Here is a 25,675-nt window from a genome sequence, read left to right as displayed (position 1 = left end):
CTTTACTAAAGACTATCCAGCTGCTTTACTAAATACTATCTAGCTGATTTACTAAAGACTATCCAGCTGCTTAACTAAAGACTATCCAGCTGCTTTACTAAATACTTTCCAGCTGATTTACTAAAGACAATCCAGCTAATTTACTAAAGACTATCCAGCTGATTTACTAAAGACTATCCGTTTGTTTTACTAAAGACTATCCAGCTGATTTACTAAAGACTATCCAGCTGCTTTACTAAAGACTATATAACTTCTTTACTAAAGACTATCCAGCCGCTTTACTAAAGATTATCCAGCTGCTCTACTAAAGACTATCCAGCTGCTTTACTAAAGACTATCCAGCTGCTTTACTAAAGCCTATACAGCTGCTTTACTAAAGACTATACAACTGCTTTACTAAATAATATATAACTTCTTTACTAAAGACTATACAGCTGCTTTACTAAAGACTATCCAGCTGCTTAACTAAAGACTATCCAGCTGCTTTACTAAATACTTTCCAGCTGATTTACTAAAGACTATCCAGCTGATTTACTAAAGACAATCCAGCTGATTTACTAAAGACTATCCAGTTGATTTACTAAAGACTATCCAGCTGATTTACTAAAGACTATCCAGCTGATTTACTAAAGACAATCCAGCTGATTTACTAAAGACTATCCAGTTGATTTACTAAAGACTATCCAGCTGATTTACTAAAGACTATCCAGCTGATTTACTAAAGACTATCCAGCTGATTTACTAAAGACTATCCAGCTGATTTACTAAAGACTATCCAGCTGATTTACTAAAGACTATCCAGCTGATTTACTAAAGACTATCCAGTTGATTTACTAAAGACTATCCAGCTGATTTACTAAAGACTATCCAGCTGATTTACTAAAGACTATCCAGCTGATTTTAGGAACCGTATACATGTTAACAAGACTCGCTATAGGTATGTAGTATAGACTCTCTCTCGCACTCTTTTGGTCAGTTGTAAGTTGTAACCCACCCAAACATATATGCACAACTTTGATTCAGAAATAACTTGTGATGTGGACTTGCCAACTATTCAAGTGTGGTAAGAGCACAATAGTACAGTATAGTACAGTACATTACAATATATTACTGTATAGTACAGTATAGGAACCATACAGTACAGGTACTGTATAGTACAGTATAGTACAGGTACTGTATAGTACAGTATAGTACAGTACAGGTACAGTATAGTACAGTATAGGTACAGTATAGGTACAGTATAGTATATTGCAGTACAGTACAGGTACAGTATAGTGGAGTATAGGTACAGTATAGGTACCGTACAGTGTAGTACAGTATAGCACATTACAGTATATTACTGTAATTATTATTGTTTAAAAAATATATATATATTTTACCTTTACTTATACAGGTTTTTTCTCATTGAGATAATATCTCTTTTCCAAGAGAGACCTGGTCCAATAGCAGCAGGGGGAACAACGTTTCAGACAAAACAACTTACATACACTAACACGACATTAAACAAAACTATAAACACACATACAGTACAACAATTACATATTACATTAAAAACACAAACAACTTGACTAAAAACAGCTGGCCTAAAAACAATTACACTCTTCTATGATATATACATTGATCAAGTGTTTAAACTCCACCAACTAAACTAGATCATCACATTTTAAAATGTTCAGGAGAGAATTCCAGGACCACGGTGCTAAGTAACTAAAACTATTTCTACCATGACCTGTTATAATTTTTGGTACTGTTAGAAACAAATCAGAATGGGACCGTAATTTATATTTATTTACTGACCTGACTAAAAAAGAACAGAGATACAATGGCATTTTACTCAATATGGCCTTATAAATCAGTGTATACCAGTGTTTAAGCCTACGCAAGGGCAATGACGACCAGCCAACAGCGCTGTAGAGATCACAATGATGTGTTAGACGTTTCTGATTTGTAATGAACCCGAGGGCTGCATGATACACTGAATCAAGTCCTCTCAGGGTAGTGGCTGAGGCCTGCATACAGTGCCTTGCGAAAGTATTCGGCCCCCTTGAACTTTGCGACTTTTTGCCACATTTCAGGCTTCAAACATAAAGATATAAAACTGTATTTTTTTGTGAAGAATCAACAACAAGTGGGACACAATCATGAAGTGGAACGACATTTATTGGATATTTCAAACTTTTTAAACAAATCAAAAACTGAAAAATTGGGCGTGCAAAATTATTCAGCCCCCTTAAGTTAATACTTTGTAGCGCCACCTTTTGCTGCGATTACAGCTGTAAGTCGCTTGGGGTATGTCTCTATCAGTTTTGCACATCGAGAGACTGAAATTTTTTTCCCATTCCTCCTTGCAAAACAGCTCGAGCTCAGTGAGGTTGGATGGAGAGCATTTGTGAACAGCAGTTTTCAGTTCTTTCCACAGATTCTCGATTGGATTCAGGTCTGGACTTTGACTTGGCCATTCTAACACCTGGATATGTTTATTTTTGAACCATTCCATTGTAGATTTTGCTTTATGTTTTGGATCATTGTCTTGTTGGAAGACAAATCTCCGTCCCAGTCTCAGGTCTTTTGCAGACTCCATCAGGTTTTCTTCCAGAATGGTCCTGTATTTGGCTCCATCCATCTTCCCATCAATTTTAACCATCTTCCCTGTCCCTGCTGAAGAAAAGCAGGCCCAAACCATGATGCTGCCACCACCATGTTTGACAGTGGGGATGGTGTGTTCAGCTGTGTTGCTTTTACGCCAAACATAACGTTTTGCATTGTTGCCAAAAAGTTCAATTTTGGTTTCATCTGACCAGAGCACCTTCTTCCACATGTTTGGTGTGTCTCCCAGGTGGCTTGTGGCAAACTTTAAACGACACTTTTTATGGATATCTTTAAGAAATGGCTTTCTTCTTGCCACTCTTCCATAAAGGCCAGATTTGTGCAATATACGACTGATTGTTGTCCTATGGACAGAGTCTCCCACCTCAGCTGTAGATCTCTGCAGTTCATCCAGAGTGATCACGGGCCTCTTGGCTGCATCTCTGATCAGTCTTCTCCTTGTATGAGCTGAAAGTTTAGAAGGACGGCCAGGTCTTGGTAGATTTGCAGTGGTCTGATACTCCTTCCATTTCAATATTATCACTTGCACAGTGCTCCTTGGGATGTTTAAAGCTTGGGAAATCTTTTTGTATCCAAATCCGGCTTTAAACTTCTTCACAACAGTATCTCGGACCTGCCTGGTGTGTTCCTTGTTCTTCATGATGCTCTCTGTGCTTTTAACGGACCTCTGAGACTATCACAGTGCAGGTGCATTTATACGGAGACTTGATTACACACAGGTGGATTGTATTTATCATCATTAGTCATTTAGGTCAACATTGGATCATTCAGAGATCCTCACTGAACTTCTGGAGAGAGTTTGCTGCACTGAAAGTAAAGGGGCTGAATAATTTTGCACGCCCAATTTTTCAGTTTTTGATTTGTTAAAAAAGTTTGAAATATCCAATAAATGTCGTTCCACTTCATGATTGTGTCCCACTTGTTGTTGATTCTTCACAAAAAAATACAGTTTTATATCTTTATGTTTGAAGCCTGAAATGTGGCAAAAGGTCGCAAAGTTCAAGGGGGCCGAATACTTTTGCAAGGCACTGTATATATATATATATATATATATATAAAACATCACTAAAATCTAAAACCGACAGTAATGTACATCGTACCAGCTCCTTCCTGGCCTCAAAAGAAAAACAAGCCTTATGTCGGTAATAAAATCCTATTTTCAGCTTGAGCTTCCATAACAAGTTCTCTACATGCACAGTGAAGCTCAGCTTATCATCAACCCACACACCCAAATATTTGTACACTTTCTCTAACTTTCTCTATAGTATGTCCAGCCAATGTAGCAATGACATGATTTGTAACATGCCTGGCATTTGAAAATACCATGCATTTTGTTTTACCCGAATTTAGAATCAGCTTTAAATCATACAAATTCTGTTGTATTGTAACGGCTTTCTTCGGTATGGGAAAGAGAGTCGGACCAAAATGCGGCGTGGCTATTGAGATTCATGTTTAATAAAAACAACGTAAACACGAATCAATACAAAACAATAAACGTCACATGAAAACCGAAACAGCCTAAACTGGTGCAAACTAACACACAAGACACAAGGACACTAAGGACAATCACCTACGAAACACCCAAAGAATATGGCTGCCTAAACATGGTTCCCAATCAGAGACAACGATAAACACCTGCCTCTGATTGAGAACCACTTCAGACAGCCATAGACTTCACTAGAACACCCCACTAAGCTACAAACACAACACACCACATACAAAAACCCATGCCACACCCTGGCCTGACCAAATAAATGAAAATAAACACCCCCCCCCCCCAAGGTGCGGACTCCCGGACGCACACCAAAACCATAGGGGAGGGTCCGGGTGGGCGTCTGTCCATGGTGGCGGCTCCAACGCGGGACGTGGACCCCACTCTATCAAAGTCTTAGTCCCTCCTCCTCGCGTCCCTGGATAGTCCACCCTCGCCGCCGACCATGGCCTAGTAGTCCTCACCCAGAACCCCACAGGACTGAGGGGCAGCTCGGGACTGAGGGGCAGCTCGGGACTGAGGGGCAGCTCGGGACTGAGAAGAAGCTCAGCACTGAGAAGAAGCTCAGCACTGAGAGGAAGCTCAGCACTGAGAGGAAGCTCAGGCAGGTAGTTGGATCCGGCAGATCCTGGCTGGCTGGTGGGTCTGGCAGATCCTGGCTGACTGGCGGATCTGGAAGAGTCTGGTTGACTGGCAGATCTGGAAGAGTCTGGCTGACTGGCAGATCTGGAAGAGTCTGGCTGACTGGCAGATCTGGAAGAGTCTGGCTGACTGGCAGATCTGGAAGAGTCTGGATGACTGGCAGATCTGGAAGAGTCTGGATGACTGGCAGATCTGGAAGAGTCTGGATGACTGGCAGTTCTGGCTGCTCCATGCTGACTGGCTGCTCTGGCTGCTCCATGCTGACTGGCTGCTCTGGCTGCTCCATGCTGACTGGCAGCTCTGGCTGCTCCATGCTGACTGGCTGCTCCATGCTGACTGGCGACTCTGGCTGCTCCATGCTGACTGGCGGCTCTGGCTGCTCCATGCTGACTGGCGGCTCTGGCGGCTCCTTGCAGACTGGCAGCTTTGGCGGCATCCTGCAGACTGGCAGCTCTGGCGGCTCCTTGCAGACTGGCAGCTCCATGCAGACTGGCAGCTCTATGCAGACTGGCAGCTCCTTGCAGACTGGCAGCTCCTTGCAGACTGGCAGCTCCTTGCAGACTGGCAGCTCCTTGCAGACTGGCAGCTCCTTGCAGACTGGCAGCTCCTTGCAGACTGGCAGTTCTGAACAGGCGTGAGACTCCGGCAGCGCTGTAGAGGCGGAAGGCTCTGGCAGCGCTGGAGAGGAAGGCTCCAACTGCGCTGAACAGGCGGGAGACTCCGGCAGCGCTGTAGAGGAGGAAGGCTCTGACAGCGCTAGATAGGCGGGAGACTCCGACAGCGCTGAAGAGGAGGAAGGCTCTGGCAGCGCTGGACAGGCGAGGCGCACTGTAGGCCTGATGCGTGGTGCTGGCACTGGTGGTACTGGGCCGAGGACACGCACAGGAAGCCTGGTGCGGAGAGCTGCTACCGGAGGGCTGGGGTGTGGAGGTGGTACTGGGTAGACCGGACCGTGCAAGCGCACTGGAGCTCTTGAGCACCGAGCCTGCCCAACCTTACCCGGTTGAATGGTCCCGGTCGCCCTGCCAGTGCGGCGAGGTGGAATAGCCCGCACTGGGCTATGCAGGCGAAACCGGAGACACCGTGCGCAAGGCTGGTGCCATGTAAGCCGGCCCAAGGAGACGCACTGGGGCCCAGATGCGTAGAGCTGGCTTCATGGCACTTGGCTCGATGCTCACTCTAGCCCGGCCGATACGCGGAGCTGGAATGTACCGCACCGGGCTATGCACCCGCACTGGAGACACCGTGCGCACCACAGCATAACACGGTGCCTGCCCGGTCTCTCTAGCTCCCCAGTAAGCACAGGGAGTTTGCCCAGGTCTCCTACCTGGCATAGCCATACTCCCTGTTAGCCCCCCCCCCCCAATACATTTTTGGGGCTGACTCCCGGGCTTCCTTGCGCGCCGCCGTGCTTGCTTCACCAACTCCATTCTCCGATATCCTTCCTCGCACTGCTCCAGCGAATCCCAGGCGGGCTCCGGCACTCTCCCTGGGTCGACCGCCCACCTGTCTATCTCCTCCCAAGTAGTATAGTCCATGCTCCTGCTGTCCATAACGACCTCCCATGTCCACTCCTCCTTTCGCTGCTGTTGCCTGTCACCACGCCGCTTGGCCCTGTTGTGGTGGGTGATTCTGTAATGGCTTTCTTCGGTATGGGAAAGAGAGTCGGACCAAAATGCGGCGTGGCTATTGAGATTCATGTTTAATAAAAACAACGTAAACACGAATCAATACAAAACAATAAACGTCACGTGAAAACCGAAACAGCCTAAACTGGTGCAAACTAACACACAAGACAGTTACAAGGACACTAAGGACAATCACCTACGAAACACCCAAAGAATATGGCTGCCTAAATATGGTTCCCAATCAGAGACAACGATAAACACCTGCCTCTGATTGAGAACCACTTCAGACAGCCATAGACTTCACTAGAACACCCCACTAAGCTACAAACACAACACACCACATACAAAAACCCATGCCACACCCTGGCCTGACCAAATAAATGAAAATAAACACAAAATACTTCAACCAGGGCGTGACATGTATGAGGTAAAATGCTCTTTGGGCATTTTCAAAAGCTAAAGATAAACTACTACAACTTGAATAAAGAACAGTATCATCTGCATAAAAATGAACATCCACTGTTTCAATAAGATCCCCAATGTTGTTTATATACAAAACGAACAACAGTGGGCCCAAAATAGAACCTTGCGGAACACCTGAGCACACCTCTATGGACTCAGATATACAGCCATCCTCCATTACACATTGTGTACGATTTGATAGGTAATTTATAAACCAATCTAGAGCATGACCAGTAATTCCACATTTTATGTACTGTACTATACTGTACTGTACTATACTATACTATACGGTATAGGTACAGTATAGTACAGTATAGTATAGTACAGTATAGTACAGTACAGTATAGGTACAATGTAGTATAGTATAGTATAGTATATGTACTGTACAGTATAGTACAGTACAGTATAGTACAGTACATTACTGTATAGTACAGTATAGGTACAGTATAGCACAGTACATTACAGTATTGTAAAGCATATTACAGTATAGTATAGGTACAGTATATTACAGAATAGTACATTATAGTACAGTACATGCACAGTATAGTATAGTAAAGAATGTTTTGCTAAGAGTGCGCAATTAGGGCATATGCCAACAGGGTAGCAGTGTGTTTTTATGGTGCTGGTATAAGGGTGGCTGCAAGGCTGTGATATGGGCTTGGCTGGTAATTCTGTGGTACTGGCTATGGTCGCAGTGTGTGTGAATGCCATCCAGCCAGACATATAGTGACAGAGAGACAGAGACTACACCCTGGGGGCAGACAGTCAGTCAGCAAACCAGCCAGACCCACTGGACAGACTGTGTGACCACTCAGGCACAATGGCACAGCTCTGGCAAATCTATGCTGTGACCTGGATTTCCCCCCACTGTGCTATGCTCTGTGTGCTTTGTGTGTGTGCGTGTGTTCTGCTACACAACATCAGTGTGTGTGTGTGCGTGCGTGCGTGTGTTCTGCTACACAACATCAGTGTGTGTGTGTGCGTGTGTGTGTTCAGCTACACAACATCAATGTGTGTGTGTGTGTGTGTGTGTGTGTGTGTGTGTGTGTGCGTGTGCGTGCGTGTGTTCTGCTACACAACATCAGTGTGTGTGTGTGCGCGTGTGTGTGTGTGTGTGTGTGTGTGTGTGTGTGTGTGTGTGTGTGTGTGTGTGTGTGTGTGTGTGTGTGTGTGTGTGTGTGTGTGTGTGTGTGTGTGTGTGTGTGTGTGTGTGTGTGTTTGACTACATCTGCTAAGTAAAGCCTTGGGGCTGTGAAATTGCTCCTTCATCAGTAAATGGCATTAATATGCATCCCTTCAGCCTGCGCTAGCCCAGCTTTGTTAGCAGAGTTTAGGCTCTTTTAGAAAGGAAAACTGAGCTGTCATCTAAAGGCCCAGACAGCCTCCCCTACCCTGCTTTACACTCTGCAGACATCTGTGTTGTTGAGAATACCTTTGACTGTGGCAATGATGGCTTGCACTGCAGAGGAGAAGCTTTTAGCCTGGCTGGGCTGCGTAGAACGGGTTTGATTCCACTGGACTGCTGTATTGTATAGTGCCTGCGGGGTTGGTTATTGAGCCAACTGTTAAATGGATGTTATGTTTACTGTCTTTGTACTTGGGGTTAGTCGTTTTCCTGACCAACTGTCCTGGAAAGCCCTGGGCCCTGATCATAGTGGATAGTTAAATAATACATGATCAAATGTTCCGTTAAAGCAATAGTTCATCCCAAAATCAAACTGAGCATAAAAGTGAGTGGCGGTTGTGTCGCGGTCGTTTAAAGATGGATTGGAACAAAGTGCAGCGTGGTAGGCGTACATTTTGTCTTTTATTTAAATGACACCGAAAAACCAACAAAATACGAACGTAAAGCTACATGCAGTGCAGAAAGCAACTACACACAAACAAGATCCCACAATCTAAGGTGGGAAAGGGCTGCCTAAGTATGATCCCCAATCAGAGACAACGATAGACAGCTGCCTCTGATTGGGAACCATACTAGGCCAACAAAGAAATACAAACATAGATTTGTCCACCCAAGTCACACCCTGACCTAACCAAATACAGAATAAAAAAGTCTCTCTAAGGTCAGGGCGTGACAAGTTGTGTGAGTGAGAGTCCATGAAAATGGCTGGTATACTGGTTTTTATAGAGAACTATCCCTTTAACAACTATCCCTTTGTATCCTTAACAACCCTTGAAAAGTGATGACAGGGTGTTGCCCTAGTGCTGTTGCCCTATCATATGGCATATGGTTTCTACCTCTCTCTCTTTAATTGGTTGGTAATTATGATCTTCCTGGCTGTCATTTCCACTGATTGGTTGGTTTCTAATAATCTCTTCCTGGTTGTCGTTAACAGAACCAACAGCCAGCTGGTGGCCTTCCTGTCCAAGTACAGAGACATGAACTTCATCAAGTCCCACGGCAGAGACAACGCCAGGTGAGATCTATCAAGCACACGCACACACACTGATAAATACACACCCACATACAGGTGCACACACACACACACACACTAGTATGATACAGACACATTAAAACACGTTCACTTATTTGTATTCTCATTCTCACACGCCAGTGGCGGTCGGTGCTGTTTAAGATGAGGGAGAAAAAATCATTTTTATGAGCATGGCCTTATATCTATTACAGCATATTAGATCACTGTCCAGGGTTTTTCTTTATTTTTACTATTTTCTACATTGTACATTGTAGTAACCAAAACAGTGTTAAACAAATCAAAATTGTATTTTTATATTTGAGATTCTTCAAGTAGCCACCCTTTGCCTTGATGACAGCTTTGAACACTCTTGGAGAGTGAGGGACAGGTCGAGAAAGAAATTTGAGTAATCAAGGCGACAGACACATTCAATACCGCCTTGCACATTATTGCCTGCATCTAGCTGATCTAGGGTGTAATAATTAGTCCAAGCGGTTGAAAACAAGATTTTCTATTGGAAAAATTCAGGAAACGTTTTTCAAGACTCGGTTCACTTTCATAGCTGCCACATACAAACAGCATGATCAGTTCCTTCTCGTACCTACACGCTCTCCTCCTCTCACCTGTTCCCTTTGCTTGTGGACTTCAGGGCATCACACTGGTTGTGACCAGGCGAAAAAAACTTTCCAAGCCAAACCTTCATAGCATAACCGTTAAACACAGCCTACATCGTTGTCACCATTTTAGTCATAACTTAGTCAAAATAGCTACTAGAACTAACGCGTTAGTACAATCATGCATTACTGTGTGTACAGTCAGCAAACAGTTTAGCAGTTACACCGGCGGCCCCGGTGGCAATAAATTAATCAAACCAAACGCTTACCTTGACTTGGAAAAGTTCCAGTGTTGGATAGCCATAGCCAGCTGGCTAACATGACATCCCTTTCTGTTTGAGTAGGCTAAACTAGCTAGCTGCATTCGCTAGCTACGTTCAGTGGGGAGAACAAGTATTTGATACACTGCCGATTTTGCAGGTTTTCCTACTTACAAAGCATGTAGATGTCTAATTTTTATCATAGGTACACTTCAACTGTGAGAGATGGAATCTAAATCCAAATATTGCATGACATAAGTATTTGATACATCAGAAAAGCAGAACTTAATATTTGGTACAGAAACCTTTGTTTGCAATTACAGAGATCATACGTTTCCTGTAGTTCTTGACCAGGTTTGCACACACTGCAGCAGGGATTTTGGCCCACTCCTCAATACAGACCTTCTCCAGATCCTTCAGGTTTTGGGGCTGTCGCTGGGCAATACGGACTTTCAGCTCCCATTTTCTATTGGGTTCAGGTCTGGAGACTGGTTAGGCCACTCCAGGACCTTGAGATGCTTCTTAAGGAGCCACTCCTTAGTTGCCCTGGCTGTGTGTTTCGGGTGGTTGTCATGCTGGAAGACCCAGCCATGACCCATCTTCAATGGTCTTACTGAGGGAATTAGGTTGTTGGCCAAGATCTCTCGATACATGGCCCCATCCATCCTCACCTCAAATACGGTGCAGTCGTCCTGTCCCCTTTGCAGAATAGCATCCCCAAAGAATGATGTTTCCACCTCCATGCTTCACTGTTGGGATGGTGTTCTTGGTGTTGTACTCATCCTTCTTCTTCCTCCAAACACAGCGAGTGGAGTTTAGACCAAAAAACTATATTTTTGTCTCATCAGACCACATGACCTTCTCCCATTCCTCCTCTGGATCATCCAGATGGTCATTGGCAAACTTCAGACAGGCCTGGACATGCGCTGGCTTGAGCAGGGGGACCGTGCGTGCGCTGCAGGATTTTAATCCATGACGGCGTAGTGTGTTACTAATGGTTTTCTTTGAGACTGTGGTCCCAGCTCTCTTCAGGTCATTGACCAGGTCCTGCTGTGTAGTTCTGGGCTGATCCCTCACCTTCCTCATGATCATTGATGCCCCACGAGGTGAGATCTTGCATGGAGCCCCAGACCGAGGGTGATTGACCATCATCTTGAACTTCTTCCATTTTCTAATAATTGCACCAACAGTTGTTGCCTTCTCACCAAGCTGCTTGCCTATTGTCCTGTAGCCCATCCCAGCCTTGTGCAGGTCTACAATTTTATCCCTGATGTCCTTACACAGCTCCCTGATCTTGGCCATTGTGGAGAGGTTCGAGTCTGTTTGATTGAGTGTGTGGAAAGGTGTATTTTATACAGGTAACGAGTTCAAACAGGTGCAGTTAATACAGGTAATGAGTGGAGAACAGGAGGGATTCTTAAAGAAAAACTAACAGGTTTGTGAGAGCCGGAATTCTTACTGGTTGGTAGGTGATCAAACACTTATGTCATGCAATAAAATGCAAATTAATTACTTACAAATCATACAATGGACAGCCTCCCGGGTGGCGCAGTGGCGCTGTACTGCAGCACTAGCTGTGCCACCAGAGGTTCGCGCCCAGGCTCTGTCGTAGCCGGCCGCAACCGGGAGGTCCGTGGGGCGACGCACAATTGGCCTAGCGTCGTCCGGGTTAGGGAGGGTTTGGCCGGTAGGGAAATCCTTGTCTCATCGTGCACCAGCGACTCCTGTGGCGGGCAGGGCGCAGTGCGTGCTAACTAAGGTTGCCAGGTGCACAGTGTTTCCTCCAACACATTGGTGCGGCTGGCTTCCGGGTTGGATGGCGCTGTGTTAAGAAGCAGTGCGGCTTGGTTGGGTTGTGTATCGGAGGACGCATGACTTTCAACCTTTGTCTCTCCCGAGCCCGTACGGGAGTTGTAGCGATGAGACAAGATAGTAGCTACTAAACAATTGGATACCACAAAATTGGGGAGAAAAAGGGGTAAAATTAAAATATATATATATATATATGTGACTTTCTGGATTTTTGTTTTAGATTCCGTCACAGTTGAAGTGTACCTATGATAAAAAATTACAGACCTCTACATACTTTTTAAGTAGGAAAACCTGCAAAATAGGCAGTGTATCAAATACTTGTTCTCCCCACTGTATGTGAAAAGGAAAGTGAAAAAAACACAATGAATAGCTAGCTCTCTCTCTCTTGCTTCTCCTTCATTTTTGAAGAAATCAATTTGTTCAAAACTGTTCAAATATTGTCTCTCTCTCTTTGAGTCAACTACTCACCACATTTTATGCAGTGCTAGCTAGCTAGCTGTAGCTTATGCTTTCGGCACTAGATTCATTCTCTGGTCCTTTAAATGAGTGGACAACATATCAGTTCATACTGCAAAAGCTCTGATAAGTTGGAGGACGTCCTCCAGATGTTGTCATAAGTAATGTGTCCATGGAAGGGGGTGAGAACCATGAGCCTCCTAGGTTTTGTATTGAAGTCAATGTACCGAGAGGAGGACGGAAGGTAGCTGTCCTCCGGCTACACCATGGTGCTTCCCTACAGAGTGCTGTTGAGGCTCCTGTAAACCTTCATTGCCTTCACGTCACCAAATAATTTATTAAAAGGATCACTTTTAATATCTCACAATAACAAAAAATTAAAAAATGAAATTCACTGAGGAGGAGGTCCTCCCCTTCCTCCTCTGATGAGCCTCCACTGTCACACACACACACACACCCTCCTTGCCCCAGCTCGGTGACTGAGTCATAATCCAATTAGGCTCCATCTGTAGCTTTATTAATTAACCTTCCCTTGTTGCCGTTGCGAGGTGCTGCCTGCCAGCCCTGCCCCCGGCCCCGCTCCATGCCCTATCACGCTACTAAATAACATGCCAATCACTGGAACACACACACACACACACACACACACTAACACCAATCACAATCTGGCTGCCTGTCGTGTTGTGCCATGGTGTGTGTGTGCGTGTGTGTGCGTGTGCCAGGAGTTAGACAGGCTTGACTGAATAAAACCACTACTGGCATGAGATAGGATGGATAGTGGATTAATTAAGGTTGTTCCTATATACAGTGTAAAGAAAAAGTATGTGAACCCTTTGGAAATAAAATTTTATCTGATCTTCATCTAGGTCACAACAATAGACCAACACAGTCTGTTTAAACTAATAACACACAAACAATTATATGTTTTCATGTCTTTATTGAACACACTGTGTAAACATTCACAGTGCAGGGTCGAAAAAGTTTGTGAACCCTTGGCCCTCCTTTGCAATAACCTCAACCAAACTTTTTCTGTAGTTGCCGATCACACCTGCCCAACGGTCAGGAGGAATTTTGGACCATTCCTCTTTACAAAACTGTTTCAGTTCAGCAATATTATTGGATTGTCTGGTGTGAATTGCTCTCTTGAGGTCATGCCACAGCATCTCAATCAGGTTGAGGTCAGGACTCTGACTGGGCCACTCCAGAAGGTGTATTTCTTCTGTTGAAACCCTTCTGTTGTTCATTTACTTCTATGTTTTGGGTCGTTGTCCTGTTGCGTCACCCAACTTCTGTTGAGCTTCAATTGGTGGACAGATAGCCTAATATTACCTGCGAAATGTCTTGATAAACTTGGGAATTAATTTTTCCATCTTTGATAGCAAGCTGTCCAGGCCCTGAGGCAGCACAGCAGCCCCAAACCACGATGCTCCCTCCACTATACTTTACAGTTGGGATGAGGTTTTGATGTTGGTGTGCTGTGCCTTTTTTCCTCCACACATAGTGTTGTGTGTTCCTTCCAAACAACTCAACTGTAGTTTCATCTATCCACAGAATATTTAGCCTGTGGAACATCCAGGTGCACTTTTGAAAACTTCAGACATGCAACAATGTTTATTTTGGACAGCAGTGGCTTCTTCCCTGGTGTCCTCCCATGAACACCTTCCTTGTTTAGTGTTTAACGTATCATAGACCCGTCAACAGAGATGTTAGCATGTTCCAGAGATGTCTGTAAGTCTATAGCGGACACTCTAGGATTCCTCTTAACCTCATTGAGCATTCTGCACTGTGCTCTTGCAGTCATCTTTGCAGGACGGACACTCCTAGGGAGAGTAGCAACAGTGCAGAACTTTCTCCTTTTATAGACAATTTGTCTTACCGTGGACTGATGAACATCAAGTTTTTTAGAGATACTTTTGTAACCCTTCCCAGCTTTATGCAAGTCAACAATTCTTAACCGTAGGTCTTCTGAGATCTCTTTTGTTCGAGGCATGGTTCACATCAGGCAATGCTTCTGTGAATAGCAAACTCAAATTTTGTGAGTGTTTTTTATAGGGCAAGGCAGCTCTAACCAACATCTCTAATCTCGTCTCATTGATTGGACTCCAGGTTAGCGGACTCCTGACTCCAATTAGCTTTTGGAGAAGTCATTAGCCTATGGGGTTCACATACTTTTTCCAACCTATGTTTAAATTATGTATTCAATATAGACAAGAAAAATACAATAATTGGTGTGTTATTAGTTTAAGCACGCTATGTGTGTCTATTGTTGTGGCTTAGATGAAGATCAGATCAAATTTGATGACCGATTGATGCAGAAATCCAGATAATTCCAAAGGGTTCACATACTTTTTTCTTCCCACACGTTTCTTTCCCACTATAGCTGTTTCTATAGGAATCAGATGGTGGTGTATACAGGTTCTACAAGTGTGTTTCTGTGGTGGATAGCAGCTGGCTTTAAGACCTTCAAGGACTTAGGGAAACAGTCTGTTTGACCTGAACTTGACACCTACTGCAACACTTGGTGCTTCATATCACACGTCACACGTTGTTAGTGTGTGAGGGAAACATGTATAGGATGATGTCATCTCCCTATGCTCTCTCAAAACTACTAGGAGGGTATACTGACTGTATACCGTGAAGGGAAATGGGTGAACATCGAAAATACAATCATGTTTCCCAACCAACATATACTAACCCGAGGGTTAACACGAGGGTATATGGAACTTTTGTTTGTAAATGTTGATAAACCACAGAGATGTTTTGTTCAGTTTGTATGCATTTCTGTAAACAGCAGCAGTGAGAGATGGACTATGTTGCCCTTGCTTTCTCCCAGTCTCTGGAAAAAGAGGTTCCTCAAGAGACCATCTGGTTAAATAAAGGACCAATTAAGCAAAAATAAGTGTATATAGTTGAGTGTAACATAAGTTTATATAAATCAAAAATCAAGTTAGTGGTTTTGTGTAAAAGAATCCAACTTAACCATGTTAGTGTGGTTGTGTGTTTGTGGTCGCTCTAGGTTTAACCATGTTAGTGTGGTTGTGTGTTTGTGGTCGCTCTAGGTTTAACCATGGTCGTGTGTTTTTGGTCAACCAGGTTTATCCGCAAACAAGGTCTGGACCGACTGTTCTTTGAGTGCGACACCCACATGTGGCGACTTGGCGACCGCAAAATCCCAGAAGGCATTTCTGTGGACGGCGGTTCTGATTGGTTCCTGCTCAATCGTCCGTTCGTGGAGTACGTTATAAACTCCCAAGACGACCTGGTCACCAACATGAAGCGCTTCTATACCTACACACTGCTGCCCGCCGAGGTAAGACCACAGGATGCACACAAAAACACACACACGCACATACAACTATATACTTCTGCTCGACACACCTAGACACAGCAGTCCTAAGGACACTCACTACCTAAGGGCTTGGAGGAGATGGTTTGAGGAACAGGAGATGATTGTGGTTAAGTGTTCCAGGTGTACACGTCATCCTTCATTCTCCTCTCCTCCGCCTACACTACACTTCACCCACTCTCTCTTTTCTTCTCTCTCTCTCTCTCTCTCCTCAGTCGTTCTTCCATACGGTGCTGGAGAACAGTGCTCACTGTGAGAGCATGGTGGACAACAACCTGCGCATCACGAACTGGAACAGGAAGCTGGGCTGTAAGTGTCAGTACAAACACATAGTGGACTGGTGCGGCTGCTCCCCCAACGACTTTAAACCTGCCGACTTTCACCGCTTCCAGGTGAGACATGGTATCACACACACACACACGTACGTACATGTACACACACATAAAAATACAGTATAAACACACATTTCTCTTTCACATATTTCTCTCTCTCACATGCACACACACACTTTTCTCTCTCTCTCTCAAACACACACACTTTCCTCTCTCTCTCTCTCTCTCTCTCTCCCTCAAACACACACACTTTTCTCCCTCTCAAACACACACACTTTTCTCTCTCTCTCTCTCTCAAACACACACACTTTTTTCTCTCGCTCTCTCTCTCTCAAACACACACTTTTCTCTCTCTCTCTCTCTCTCTCTCTCTCTCTCTCTCTCTTTCTCTTTCTCTTTCTCTCTCTCTCTCTCTCTCTCTCTCTCTCTCTCTCTCTCTCTCTCTCTCTCTCTCTCTCTCTCTCTCTCTCTCTCTCTCTCTCTCTCTCTCTCTCTCTCTCTCTCTCTCTCTCTCAAACACACACACATGAATACCTTCAAAGTCATAGTGCTGACCTAACTAGTCTCTATGCCAGCTTGCTGCCCTCTGCCTAGTCTACTGTCTGGCCTTGTTGGCTGCCAACCCTAATGCCAACCCTGACTCTGGCTCTCCCTTGGAATTCTGGCGAGACTGGAGCACACTGACAGTATTATTACAGTATAAAATGCCTAGGAACCGTGTGTGTGTGTGTGTGTGTGTGTGTGTGTGTGTGTGCCTGTGTGTGTGTGCTTGTGTGTGTGTGCTTGTGCGTGTGTGCTTGTGCGTGTGTGCGTGCGTGCGTGATTCATTACAGTATATAGAACACACTGGGCACAGTGCAGACCTCCTACCTTCTACCAGTCAGTCCACTGTATTAATAGGACTTAATTAATAACCCATCGAGTGTGGGTTTTACACGCTCAGTAGGCTCTAGTATAGACTGACAGAGAGGCTATATTTAGGCTAGACGCTGCTCATGATTCAGAATTTACTGAGGAGGACTGTGTAGTGTCTAGCACCGGACACGTATCTAGTTCTATCTGTGGTGTAGGAGTGGGTGTCTAGTGTCCCTACTAATGGTGATGTGTGGAGGAGTCCTCTTAATAAGTCTGTGGGGGTGTTGTGTTGCTTCGGGGGAGAAACGGACAGATCTGTGAGAAGGAGAAAGAAAAGAGGAGAGAAAGACAGGGCGGAGGAGATGAGGTGGAGAAGGTCTCCCGTGTTACAGACAACAGAGAGAACCTTTCATAACTAGATCCTGGACCTCCACCGACATCTTGCCACCCTCTGATTTCTCTCACCTGATGAACTGTTCCTTGTGAAAGTTGGGTTAATAAATCGTGTGAGGGGGCGTGAGAACCACCGCCAAGTTCCACAGTTGCTGCCCTGGTGCGAGAATGCCACCGGTTGCCAGATAAGCAACGGGTTGCCAGGTCTGGGCCCTATGGGCCGCCATTATCTCTCACACTAGGAATTTACAGCAAGGTGCGCAGTGCGGGAGGAGATGAGGGTAAATAGTTTCCCCTCCCTGTCTGAGGTGTATGGAACTGAAAGGACTGGCTGTGTGTCTGCCAGGCAGCGGAGGCTGCTGAGAGAGTTCTCATGAGCTACTGTCAACCACAGCAAGAAGCAAGGGATGGAGATATAGAGGAAGAGAGGAGAAGGAGGGAAAGAGGGAGATTGAGGGAGCAGGGCAACATGTTCATGAGCTACTGTCAAAATCAAATCAAATGTTATTTGTCACATACACATGGTTAGCAGATGTTAATGCGAGTGTAGCGAAATGCTTGTGCTTCTAGTTCCGACAATGCAGTAATAACCAACAAGTAATCTAACTAACAATTCCAAAACTACTGTCTTATACACAGTGTAAGGGGATAAAGAATATGTACATAAGGATATATGAATGAGTGATGGTACAGAGCAGCATAGGCAAGATACAGTAGATGGTATCGAGTACAGTATATACATATGAGATGAGTATGTAAACAAAGTGGCATAGTTAAAGTGGCTAGTGATACATGTATTACATAAGGATACAGTCGATGATATAGAGTACAGTATATACGTATGCATATGAGATGAATAATGTAGGGTAAGTAACATTATATAAGGTAGCATTGTTTAAAGTGTCAACCATTGCCTGCATCAGCGTGAAGCAGGGGATGGGGAGAGAGGGATAGATGAAGAGTGTGTGTGAGAGAGATGGAGAAGGATGGAGAGAGACATGACAAAAGAGAGAGGGATGGAGAGAGAGATGAAGAGAGAGGGATGAGAGAGAGAGGGAGAGGGATGGAGAGAGAGGGATGGAGAGAGAGAGGAAGAGAGAGGGATGGAGGGACTGAGAGAGGGACACGGAGGGGCAGAGAGGCAGACGTAGAGAGAGATAAAGGAAGACATAGAGACAGAGACAAACGGAGAGAGAGAATACTATTAATCATATCCTCCACCCTTCATCCATCCATCATCCTAACACCCCACTCACACCGTGTTTTCCACAAGCACATGGAGTAGCCAGCCAAATAGACAAAGTACCCAGACACGCTCCCCGGGGCTGGGGTGGGAGGGGAGTTAAGATGATATTTTTTTTGCCGAACAAGCTCTATTTTTGGTGGTACATTCTAATGCTAGATTGTATTTTCAACCAGCAACTGTCAGGAAATAACACTGATATAAATAACATAGAATAATTTTGCCTTCACTGAGCCTTTACAGAATCCTGCAAGAGTCTGCTGACTTCCACAGGCTACCAGCTTCCTTTTAAGAGGCACTTTTAAGAGGCATTTTCTCAGCTGTCTGTAGTACAGGTATTATTGAAGAATGAAGCAGGTGTTAAACATGGGCTTTGCCACACAGGAAGCAGCAGTTGACTACTCCACTGTCAACAGTTTGATTCAATCAATAGAACTACTGTATATCTAATCATTTTGAAAAGACCATATAAAAATACCATATAAGTATCAATAGCTTTTGAAACGATTCAATCTGTTTTCTTTTATCATATTTTAGACCAGTGTGAGACTCTCTCTCTACTAACCTACCTATTGTTCCTGTACACGGTACGCGAGACCATTCTATCCCATTAAGGCGCCACCAACCTGTAGTGTAAAGACATTTGACTGCAACCACAGGACACACAACACACACCCAAGTACCAGAGAGGCGGGGCAGACAGCAGACTGTCAAACCAGCGGGGTTTCCCTGTCATCGCTCACTTCGTGACTGACAGGCGCCTGTCCTATCAGTAGATGGCTAGAGGATGCATATCGTTCATTCTAGCGGGAGAGGTATCGGCAGACTTTTGTCTGACTAGCGAATTGAAAAGTCATTTAAGTGGGAAAAAGTACCTGGCTGAAAATGACTGTAATCGACTGTATAGCCGACAGCCGGCGCTAGTGGAAAACACTGCACACACCATCTTCTAGAGAATTTACAAACGCCAATTAGCCATTGTTGACATCAGCACTTATGAGCCTTCATTCATTTTTCTCCCACCTCCTTCCAGTTGTCATTTATTTTCCCGTCTCCAGTCCCTTTCCATTTCAGTAAGTGCCTCCCACAGCCATTTAAAGCCCTTTCAGTAAGTGCCTCCCACAGCCATTCAAAGCCATTTCAGTAAGTGCCTCCCACAGCCATTTAAAGCCATTTCAGTAAGTGCCTCCCACAGCCATTTAAAGCCATTTCAGTAAGTGCCTCCCACAGCCATTTAAAGCCATTTCAGTAAGTGCCTCCCACAGCCATTTAAAGCCCTTTCAGTAAGTGCCTCCCACAGCCATTCAAAGCCATTTCAGTAAGTGCCTCCCACAGCCATTTAAAGCCATTTCAGTAAGTGCCTCCCACAGCCATTCAAAGCCATTTCAGTAAGTGCCTCCCACAGCCATTTAAAGCCATTTCAGTAAGTGCCTCCCACAGCCATTCAAGGCCATTTCAGTAAGTGCCTCCCACAGCCATTTAAAGCCATTTCAGTAAGTGCCTCCCACAGCCATTTAAAGCCATTTCAGTAAGTGCCTCCCACAGCCATTCAAAGCCATTTCAGTAAGTGCCTCCCACAGCCATTTAAAGCCCTTTCAGTAAGTGCCTCCCACAGCCATTTAAAGCCCTTTCAGTAAGTGCCTCCCACAGCCATTTAAAGCCCTTTCAGTAAGTGCCTCCCACAGCCATTTAAAGCCATTTCAGTAAGTGCCTCCCACAGCCATTCAAAGCCATTTCAGTGGGCCATAAGCAAAGTAGCGAAATGCCTCTTAAAGTGTGGACGTGACACTCCTTGTTTTTCTAGCGAGAAAAGTGATGCATCTGATCACCCACACAAACTTACAGGCACACTCACCCACACGCTCTGACACTCCCTCACACACACACACACACACACACACACACACACACACACACACACACACACACACACACACACACACACACACACACACACACACACACACACACACACACACACACACACACACACATTCTCTCTCTCACAAACACACACACACACACACACACACACACACACACACATTCTCTCTCTCACAAACACACACACAACTTTCTTTAGCGAGGAACAACGATGTGATGCATCTAAAATTGTTAATCCCAAAAACGCTCCTTAACAACAAGGCCCTAGTGGCACATATATCGTTTTTTTGGAGAGAATTCAGACTGACTCCTGAGTGTTTTATGTCTGTTGTCATGGAGATCGGCAAGCGGGGGATAGAGAGAGAGATAAAGGTAAGAAGCCAGGGAGGATTATTTTTCTCCTGTGGATTCCCTGGTGTTTCAGGAAGTACAAAGGGAACAGGAAGTGTTCTTCTTCTGTGGTTTTGTCTTGTGTTTGAAAGAAGCAGCCCACTCTGGTAGCTGACAGGGGGAAAGACGCAACCCTGAACTTTGTTGTGCGTGCGAGAGAGAGATGGAAGACAAGACGTGGGTACTGAGACAGTTTACCAGGGTGATATGACGTGGCAGTGTATCTGCTCGTCGTCTTCTGTATGTGGGGGAGAATATTAAATCAAAGCTGCTCCTCGCACACACACATGTACACACTCTTTTTCTTCTCTCACTCTCACTCACTCACTCACTCACTCACTCACTCACTCACTCACACACACACACACACACACACAACCTCCCACTCACTCCATCTCCCATTCTGCAGTCGTTCCCAGCAAGCCACCATTTCTATAATATTCTCTCTGTTTTTCTCTCCCCTCCTCTCCTACTCCCTCCATTTCCTCACAGCAAACGTCCCGTCCTACGTTCTTCGCCAGGAAGTTTGAAGCCAGTGTTAACCAGGAGATAGTGAACCAACTGGATGGCTACCTGTTTGGACCTATGCCCCAGGGGACCCCTGGCCTCCAGGCCTACTGGGAGAGTGCGTTTGACGAGGCGGATGGGGTCGCAACCCTGAGCGACACACAGCTCACTCTCTACCATGCGTTTGCTCGTCTGGGCCTGGCCAGGGCGGCAGCATCGCTGCAAGGAGATCCTAAGGATGACAGCTGCAGGTTAGTAAGCAGTTCAGGTCACACACTGAACACATGTACACAGTAAAAATACTTCAGTAGTTATTTTGGGGATCTGTACTTTACTATTCATATTTTTGACTACTTTTACTTTTACTTCACTACATTCCTAAAGAAAAGGATCTACTTTTTCCTCCATACATTTTCCCTGACACCCAACAGTACTCAACAGTACATGATGAATGCTTAGCAGGACAGGAAAATGGTCTAATTCACGCACTTATCAAGAGAACATCTCTGGTCGTCCCTACTGACTCTGATCTTGCAGACTCACTAAACACATGCTTCGATGTCTGAATTGGAGAGTGCCCCTGGCTATCCTTAAGTACATTTTTAAAAACTAGAAAATGTGGCCAGCTGCTTTGCTTAATATAAGGAATTTGAAATGATTTATACTTTTCATTTTGATACTTAAGTACATTTTAGCAATTAATTTACTCTTGATACTTAAGTATATTTAAAACCAAATACTTTTACACTTTTACTCAAATAGTATTTTACTTTTAGTCTTTCACCTTTACTTGAGTCATTTTGTATAAAGGTATCTTTACTTCTCCTCAAGTATGACGATTGGGTACTTTTTCTACCACTGTGTACAGGCATGCATATAACATGCTAACATGCACACGCACTGACACACACACACACACACGCACACACTGACACACACGTATACAAAAATAGTAAATACATATCTGGTGTCAGAAGGCATCACATGTCAACACAATCCGTATAGCATAGAGGTCGACCGATTAATCGGAATGGCCGATTAATTAGGGCCGATTTCAAGTTTTCATAACAATCGGAAATCGGTATTTTTGATCGTTTTTTTTTTACACCTTTATTTAACTAGGCAAGTCAGTTAAGAACACATTCTTATTTTCAATGACGGCCTAGGAACGGTTGGTTAACTGCCTCGTTCAGGGGCAGAACGACAGATTTTTACCTTGTCAGCTCAGGGATACAATCTTGCAACCTTACAGTTAACTAGTCCAACGCTCTAACCACCTGATTACATTGCACTCCACGAGGAGCCTGCCTGTTACGCGAATGCAGTAAGCCAAGGTAAGTTGCTAGCTAGCATTAAACGTATCTTTTAAAAAGCAATCAATCAATCAATCATAATCAGTAGTTAACTACACATGGTTGATGATATTACTAGTTTATCTAGCGTGTCCTGCGTTGCATATAATCGATGCGGTGCGTATTCGTGAAAAAGGACTGTCGTTGCTCCAATGTGTACCTAACCATAAACATCAATGCCTTTCTTAAAATCAATACACAGAAGTATATATTTTTAAACCTGCATATTTAGCTAAAAGAAATCCAGGTTAGCAGGCAATATTAACCAGGTGAAATTGTGTCACTTCTCTTGCATTCATTGCACGCATAGTCAGTGTATATGCAACAGTTTGGGCCGCCTAATTTGCCAGAAGTTTACGTAATTAGGACATAACATTGAAGGTTGTGCAACGTAACAGGAATATTTAGACTAATGGATGCCACCCGTTAGATAAAATACGGAACGGTGTACTGTATATAGGTCGTGGATGGTGCTGCTCCATGTCCCTCAAGACCAGTATCATTTCTGTGTCACTAGAATTACGATTGGTGTGATAAGATGTGGGATCCATAGCAGCTGTATATGCTGGGACTGTTAGTTCAGTAACGAGGCCTACTGTTGACACATTTACCAATGTAGATTTACCCCGGTGTTACCATACATTTGCGATCCATAGCATCTAGCTTCCTGGATCAGGAGACGTGTCAGCTGGTTCTTTTATGTCTTTTGTCTCCATACAGTTACTTCCACGGGTGAAATGGCCGTTGTTATGACACATTTGGGATCCCTGTCATCGATGGATGCTAAAACAGGAAGCCAGTTTGAAGCCAACGTGTCTTTTGTCTTAGTTAACTGTTACTGTATTGTAATACTACAGTTGCAACACGTTTGGGACCGGCAGCACCTGCGGTAGCTAGAATATGAAACCTGCGTTAGCTGAGTCTCAGGGCCAATGCACAGGTAACTGCCAAAATAAAGGAAACACCAACATAAAGTACTTTAGTAGTTGCCAGAACAGCTCCAATGCACCTTGGCATAGATTCTATAAGTGTCTGGAAGTCTGTTGGAGGGATGCGACACCATTCTGGTGGAATTGTCAGTGTTCCAACCAACGTGAGATGTACTATACGCCCATGTTTCTGCTGCTGGCAGCTTGTATTATCAGTCTGTTTTAGATCCAGTATAGTTCCACATAAGCAGGCTGGATAGCAGGCAGGCAGGCAGGTAGTTCTGCATTGTGGGTAGCTGCAGGGGTCTCTGGGTACAGTCAATATGAGAGGAAGCATGTTTCCACCTAGCTGCACACACACACCCTATATCTATCGTTTAACTACAGCTGTTTCTACTCATGTCTCTGCCTGTAAATTGGGAAGGAAGGGAAACGAGGTTCTGTGTGTGAGGGCATCTGTGAGTATACGTGTCAGTCTGCAAAACTGTAATTGTGGGATCATGAGCATGTGAGAAAAGCATTTGCTGCGAGGAAACAAGCAATTTTCAGTCTTTCACACTAACATATCCACACCCAACTGTCACACATGCTCGCATGCACACACACACACACACACACACACACACACACACACACACACACACACACTGGGCAATGTTTGGGGCCATGAGAGGCTATGTTTGTAGAGCTTACAGTGTGTGTATTAGACAGCAGGGTGGGGCTGCCATGGGGGGATGGAGAGAAGGAGAGACAGAGGGGAGGAGAGGGGGATTTCTGTCTTTTCACAGCCTGCTGGGACTCCAGTGGGGAAGGGCTGAATGGAGGCTCTATGTACTGCAGTCTCTCTCTCTCTCTCTCTCTCTCTCTCTCTCTCTCTCTCTCTCTCTCTCTCTCTCTCTCTCTCTCTCTCACTCTCCCTGTCTCTACCTCTCTCTCGCTATCTCTCTCTCCCTGTCTCTACCTCTCTCTCTCCCCCCATCTCTCCCCATTCACTCTATGCTCTCTCTTTCACCTACTTTCTTTCTCGCTCTCTCGCTCTCTCACTCTCTCTTCTCTCTCTCACTCCCTTCTCTCTCTCGCTCTCTCAACCTCTCTTCTCTCTCTCGCTCTCTTTCTCCCTCTGCCCCCTTTCTCTCTTTCTTCCTTTCTCTCTACCTCTACCTCTCTTTTTATCTCTATCTCTCTCTCTTTCTCTAGCTCCTTTTGCCTCTCTCTCTCTATCTCTACCTCTCTTTCTCTCTCTCTCTCTCTAGCACACACACACACAGACACACACACACAGACACACACCCAGACACACACACACACACACAGACACACAACTGTCAAAGACGTCAACGTCATGCATCCCCAAGAGTCAATGTATATTTCAAATTGTGAGTACTTCAGTCCCACCCTGTAGGTCTGTAATAAATAACTGAGTAACTGACTCAGTATCAGAGAGTGGGGAAACCTTTATTATTACTGCTAGGGGCCATTGTACACATCTCTGTCAATCTCTGTCTGTGTCCCAAACGGCACCCTATTCCCTATATAATGGGAACGAGGGAGGGAGGAGGAGAGAGGGATAGCGAGAGAAGGGTGTGGAGTGCTCTCCGTGAGCTGGTGTAAATGTTTGCTGTTCTGCTTGTCAGGGTAGCTAGTGCTGTCGGGCTGGGACGGGCACACACACACAGCGCTGTCAGGCAGACTGACTCCTGGTTCTACTACTGGAATACTGATGAGAAGGCTGGTGGGCACATACACATGAGAGAGAGTGAGAGAGAGAGACAGAGACAGAGAGAGAGAGAGAGAGAGAGAGAGAGAGAGACAGAGAGAGAGACAGAGAGAGAGAGAGAGAGAGAGAGAGAGAGAGAGAGAGAGAGAGAGAGACAGAGAGAGAGACAGAGACAGAGACAGAGAGAGAGAGAGAGACAGAGACAGAGACAGAGACAGAGACAGAGACAGAGACAGACAGAGAGAAACACAAACACACCCTGTTTATTTTCCCAGTAGTCTCTGCTCTCAGTGCCAGCCTTCTGCCACATGTACAGAATCAGAAAAAACACTCACTC

General features: G+C 44.8%; 1 protein-coding gene across 1 annotated transcript in view; it reads left to right on the top strand.

Annotated features, from left to right (window-relative positions):
• Positions 1–25,675, top strand: part of LOC110485733 (xylosyltransferase 1) — a 126,771-nt gene that overhangs the window by 79,519 nt on the left and 21,577 nt on the right. Inside the window, exons 5-8 of the mRNA XM_036940395.2 lie at positions 9,171–9,251; positions 15,484–15,700; positions 15,952–16,128; positions 21,326–21,591. Coding sequence (XP_036796290.2) covers positions 9,171–9,251; positions 15,484–15,700; positions 15,952–16,128; positions 21,326–21,591 — 741 coding nt within the window. The remainder of the gene's footprint in view (positions 1–9,170; positions 9,252–15,483; positions 15,701–15,951; positions 16,129–21,325; positions 21,592–25,675) is intronic.

Source organism: Oncorhynchus mykiss, chromosome 13, assembly GCF_057628025.1.
Source record: "Oncorhynchus mykiss isolate SJ-2025 chromosome 13, ASM5762802v1, whole genome shotgun sequence".
NCBI classification, from domain to species: Eukaryota; Metazoa; Chordata; class Actinopteri; order Salmoniformes; family Salmonidae; genus Oncorhynchus; species Oncorhynchus mykiss.
This window is presented reverse-complemented; position numbering and strand designations above follow the sequence as displayed.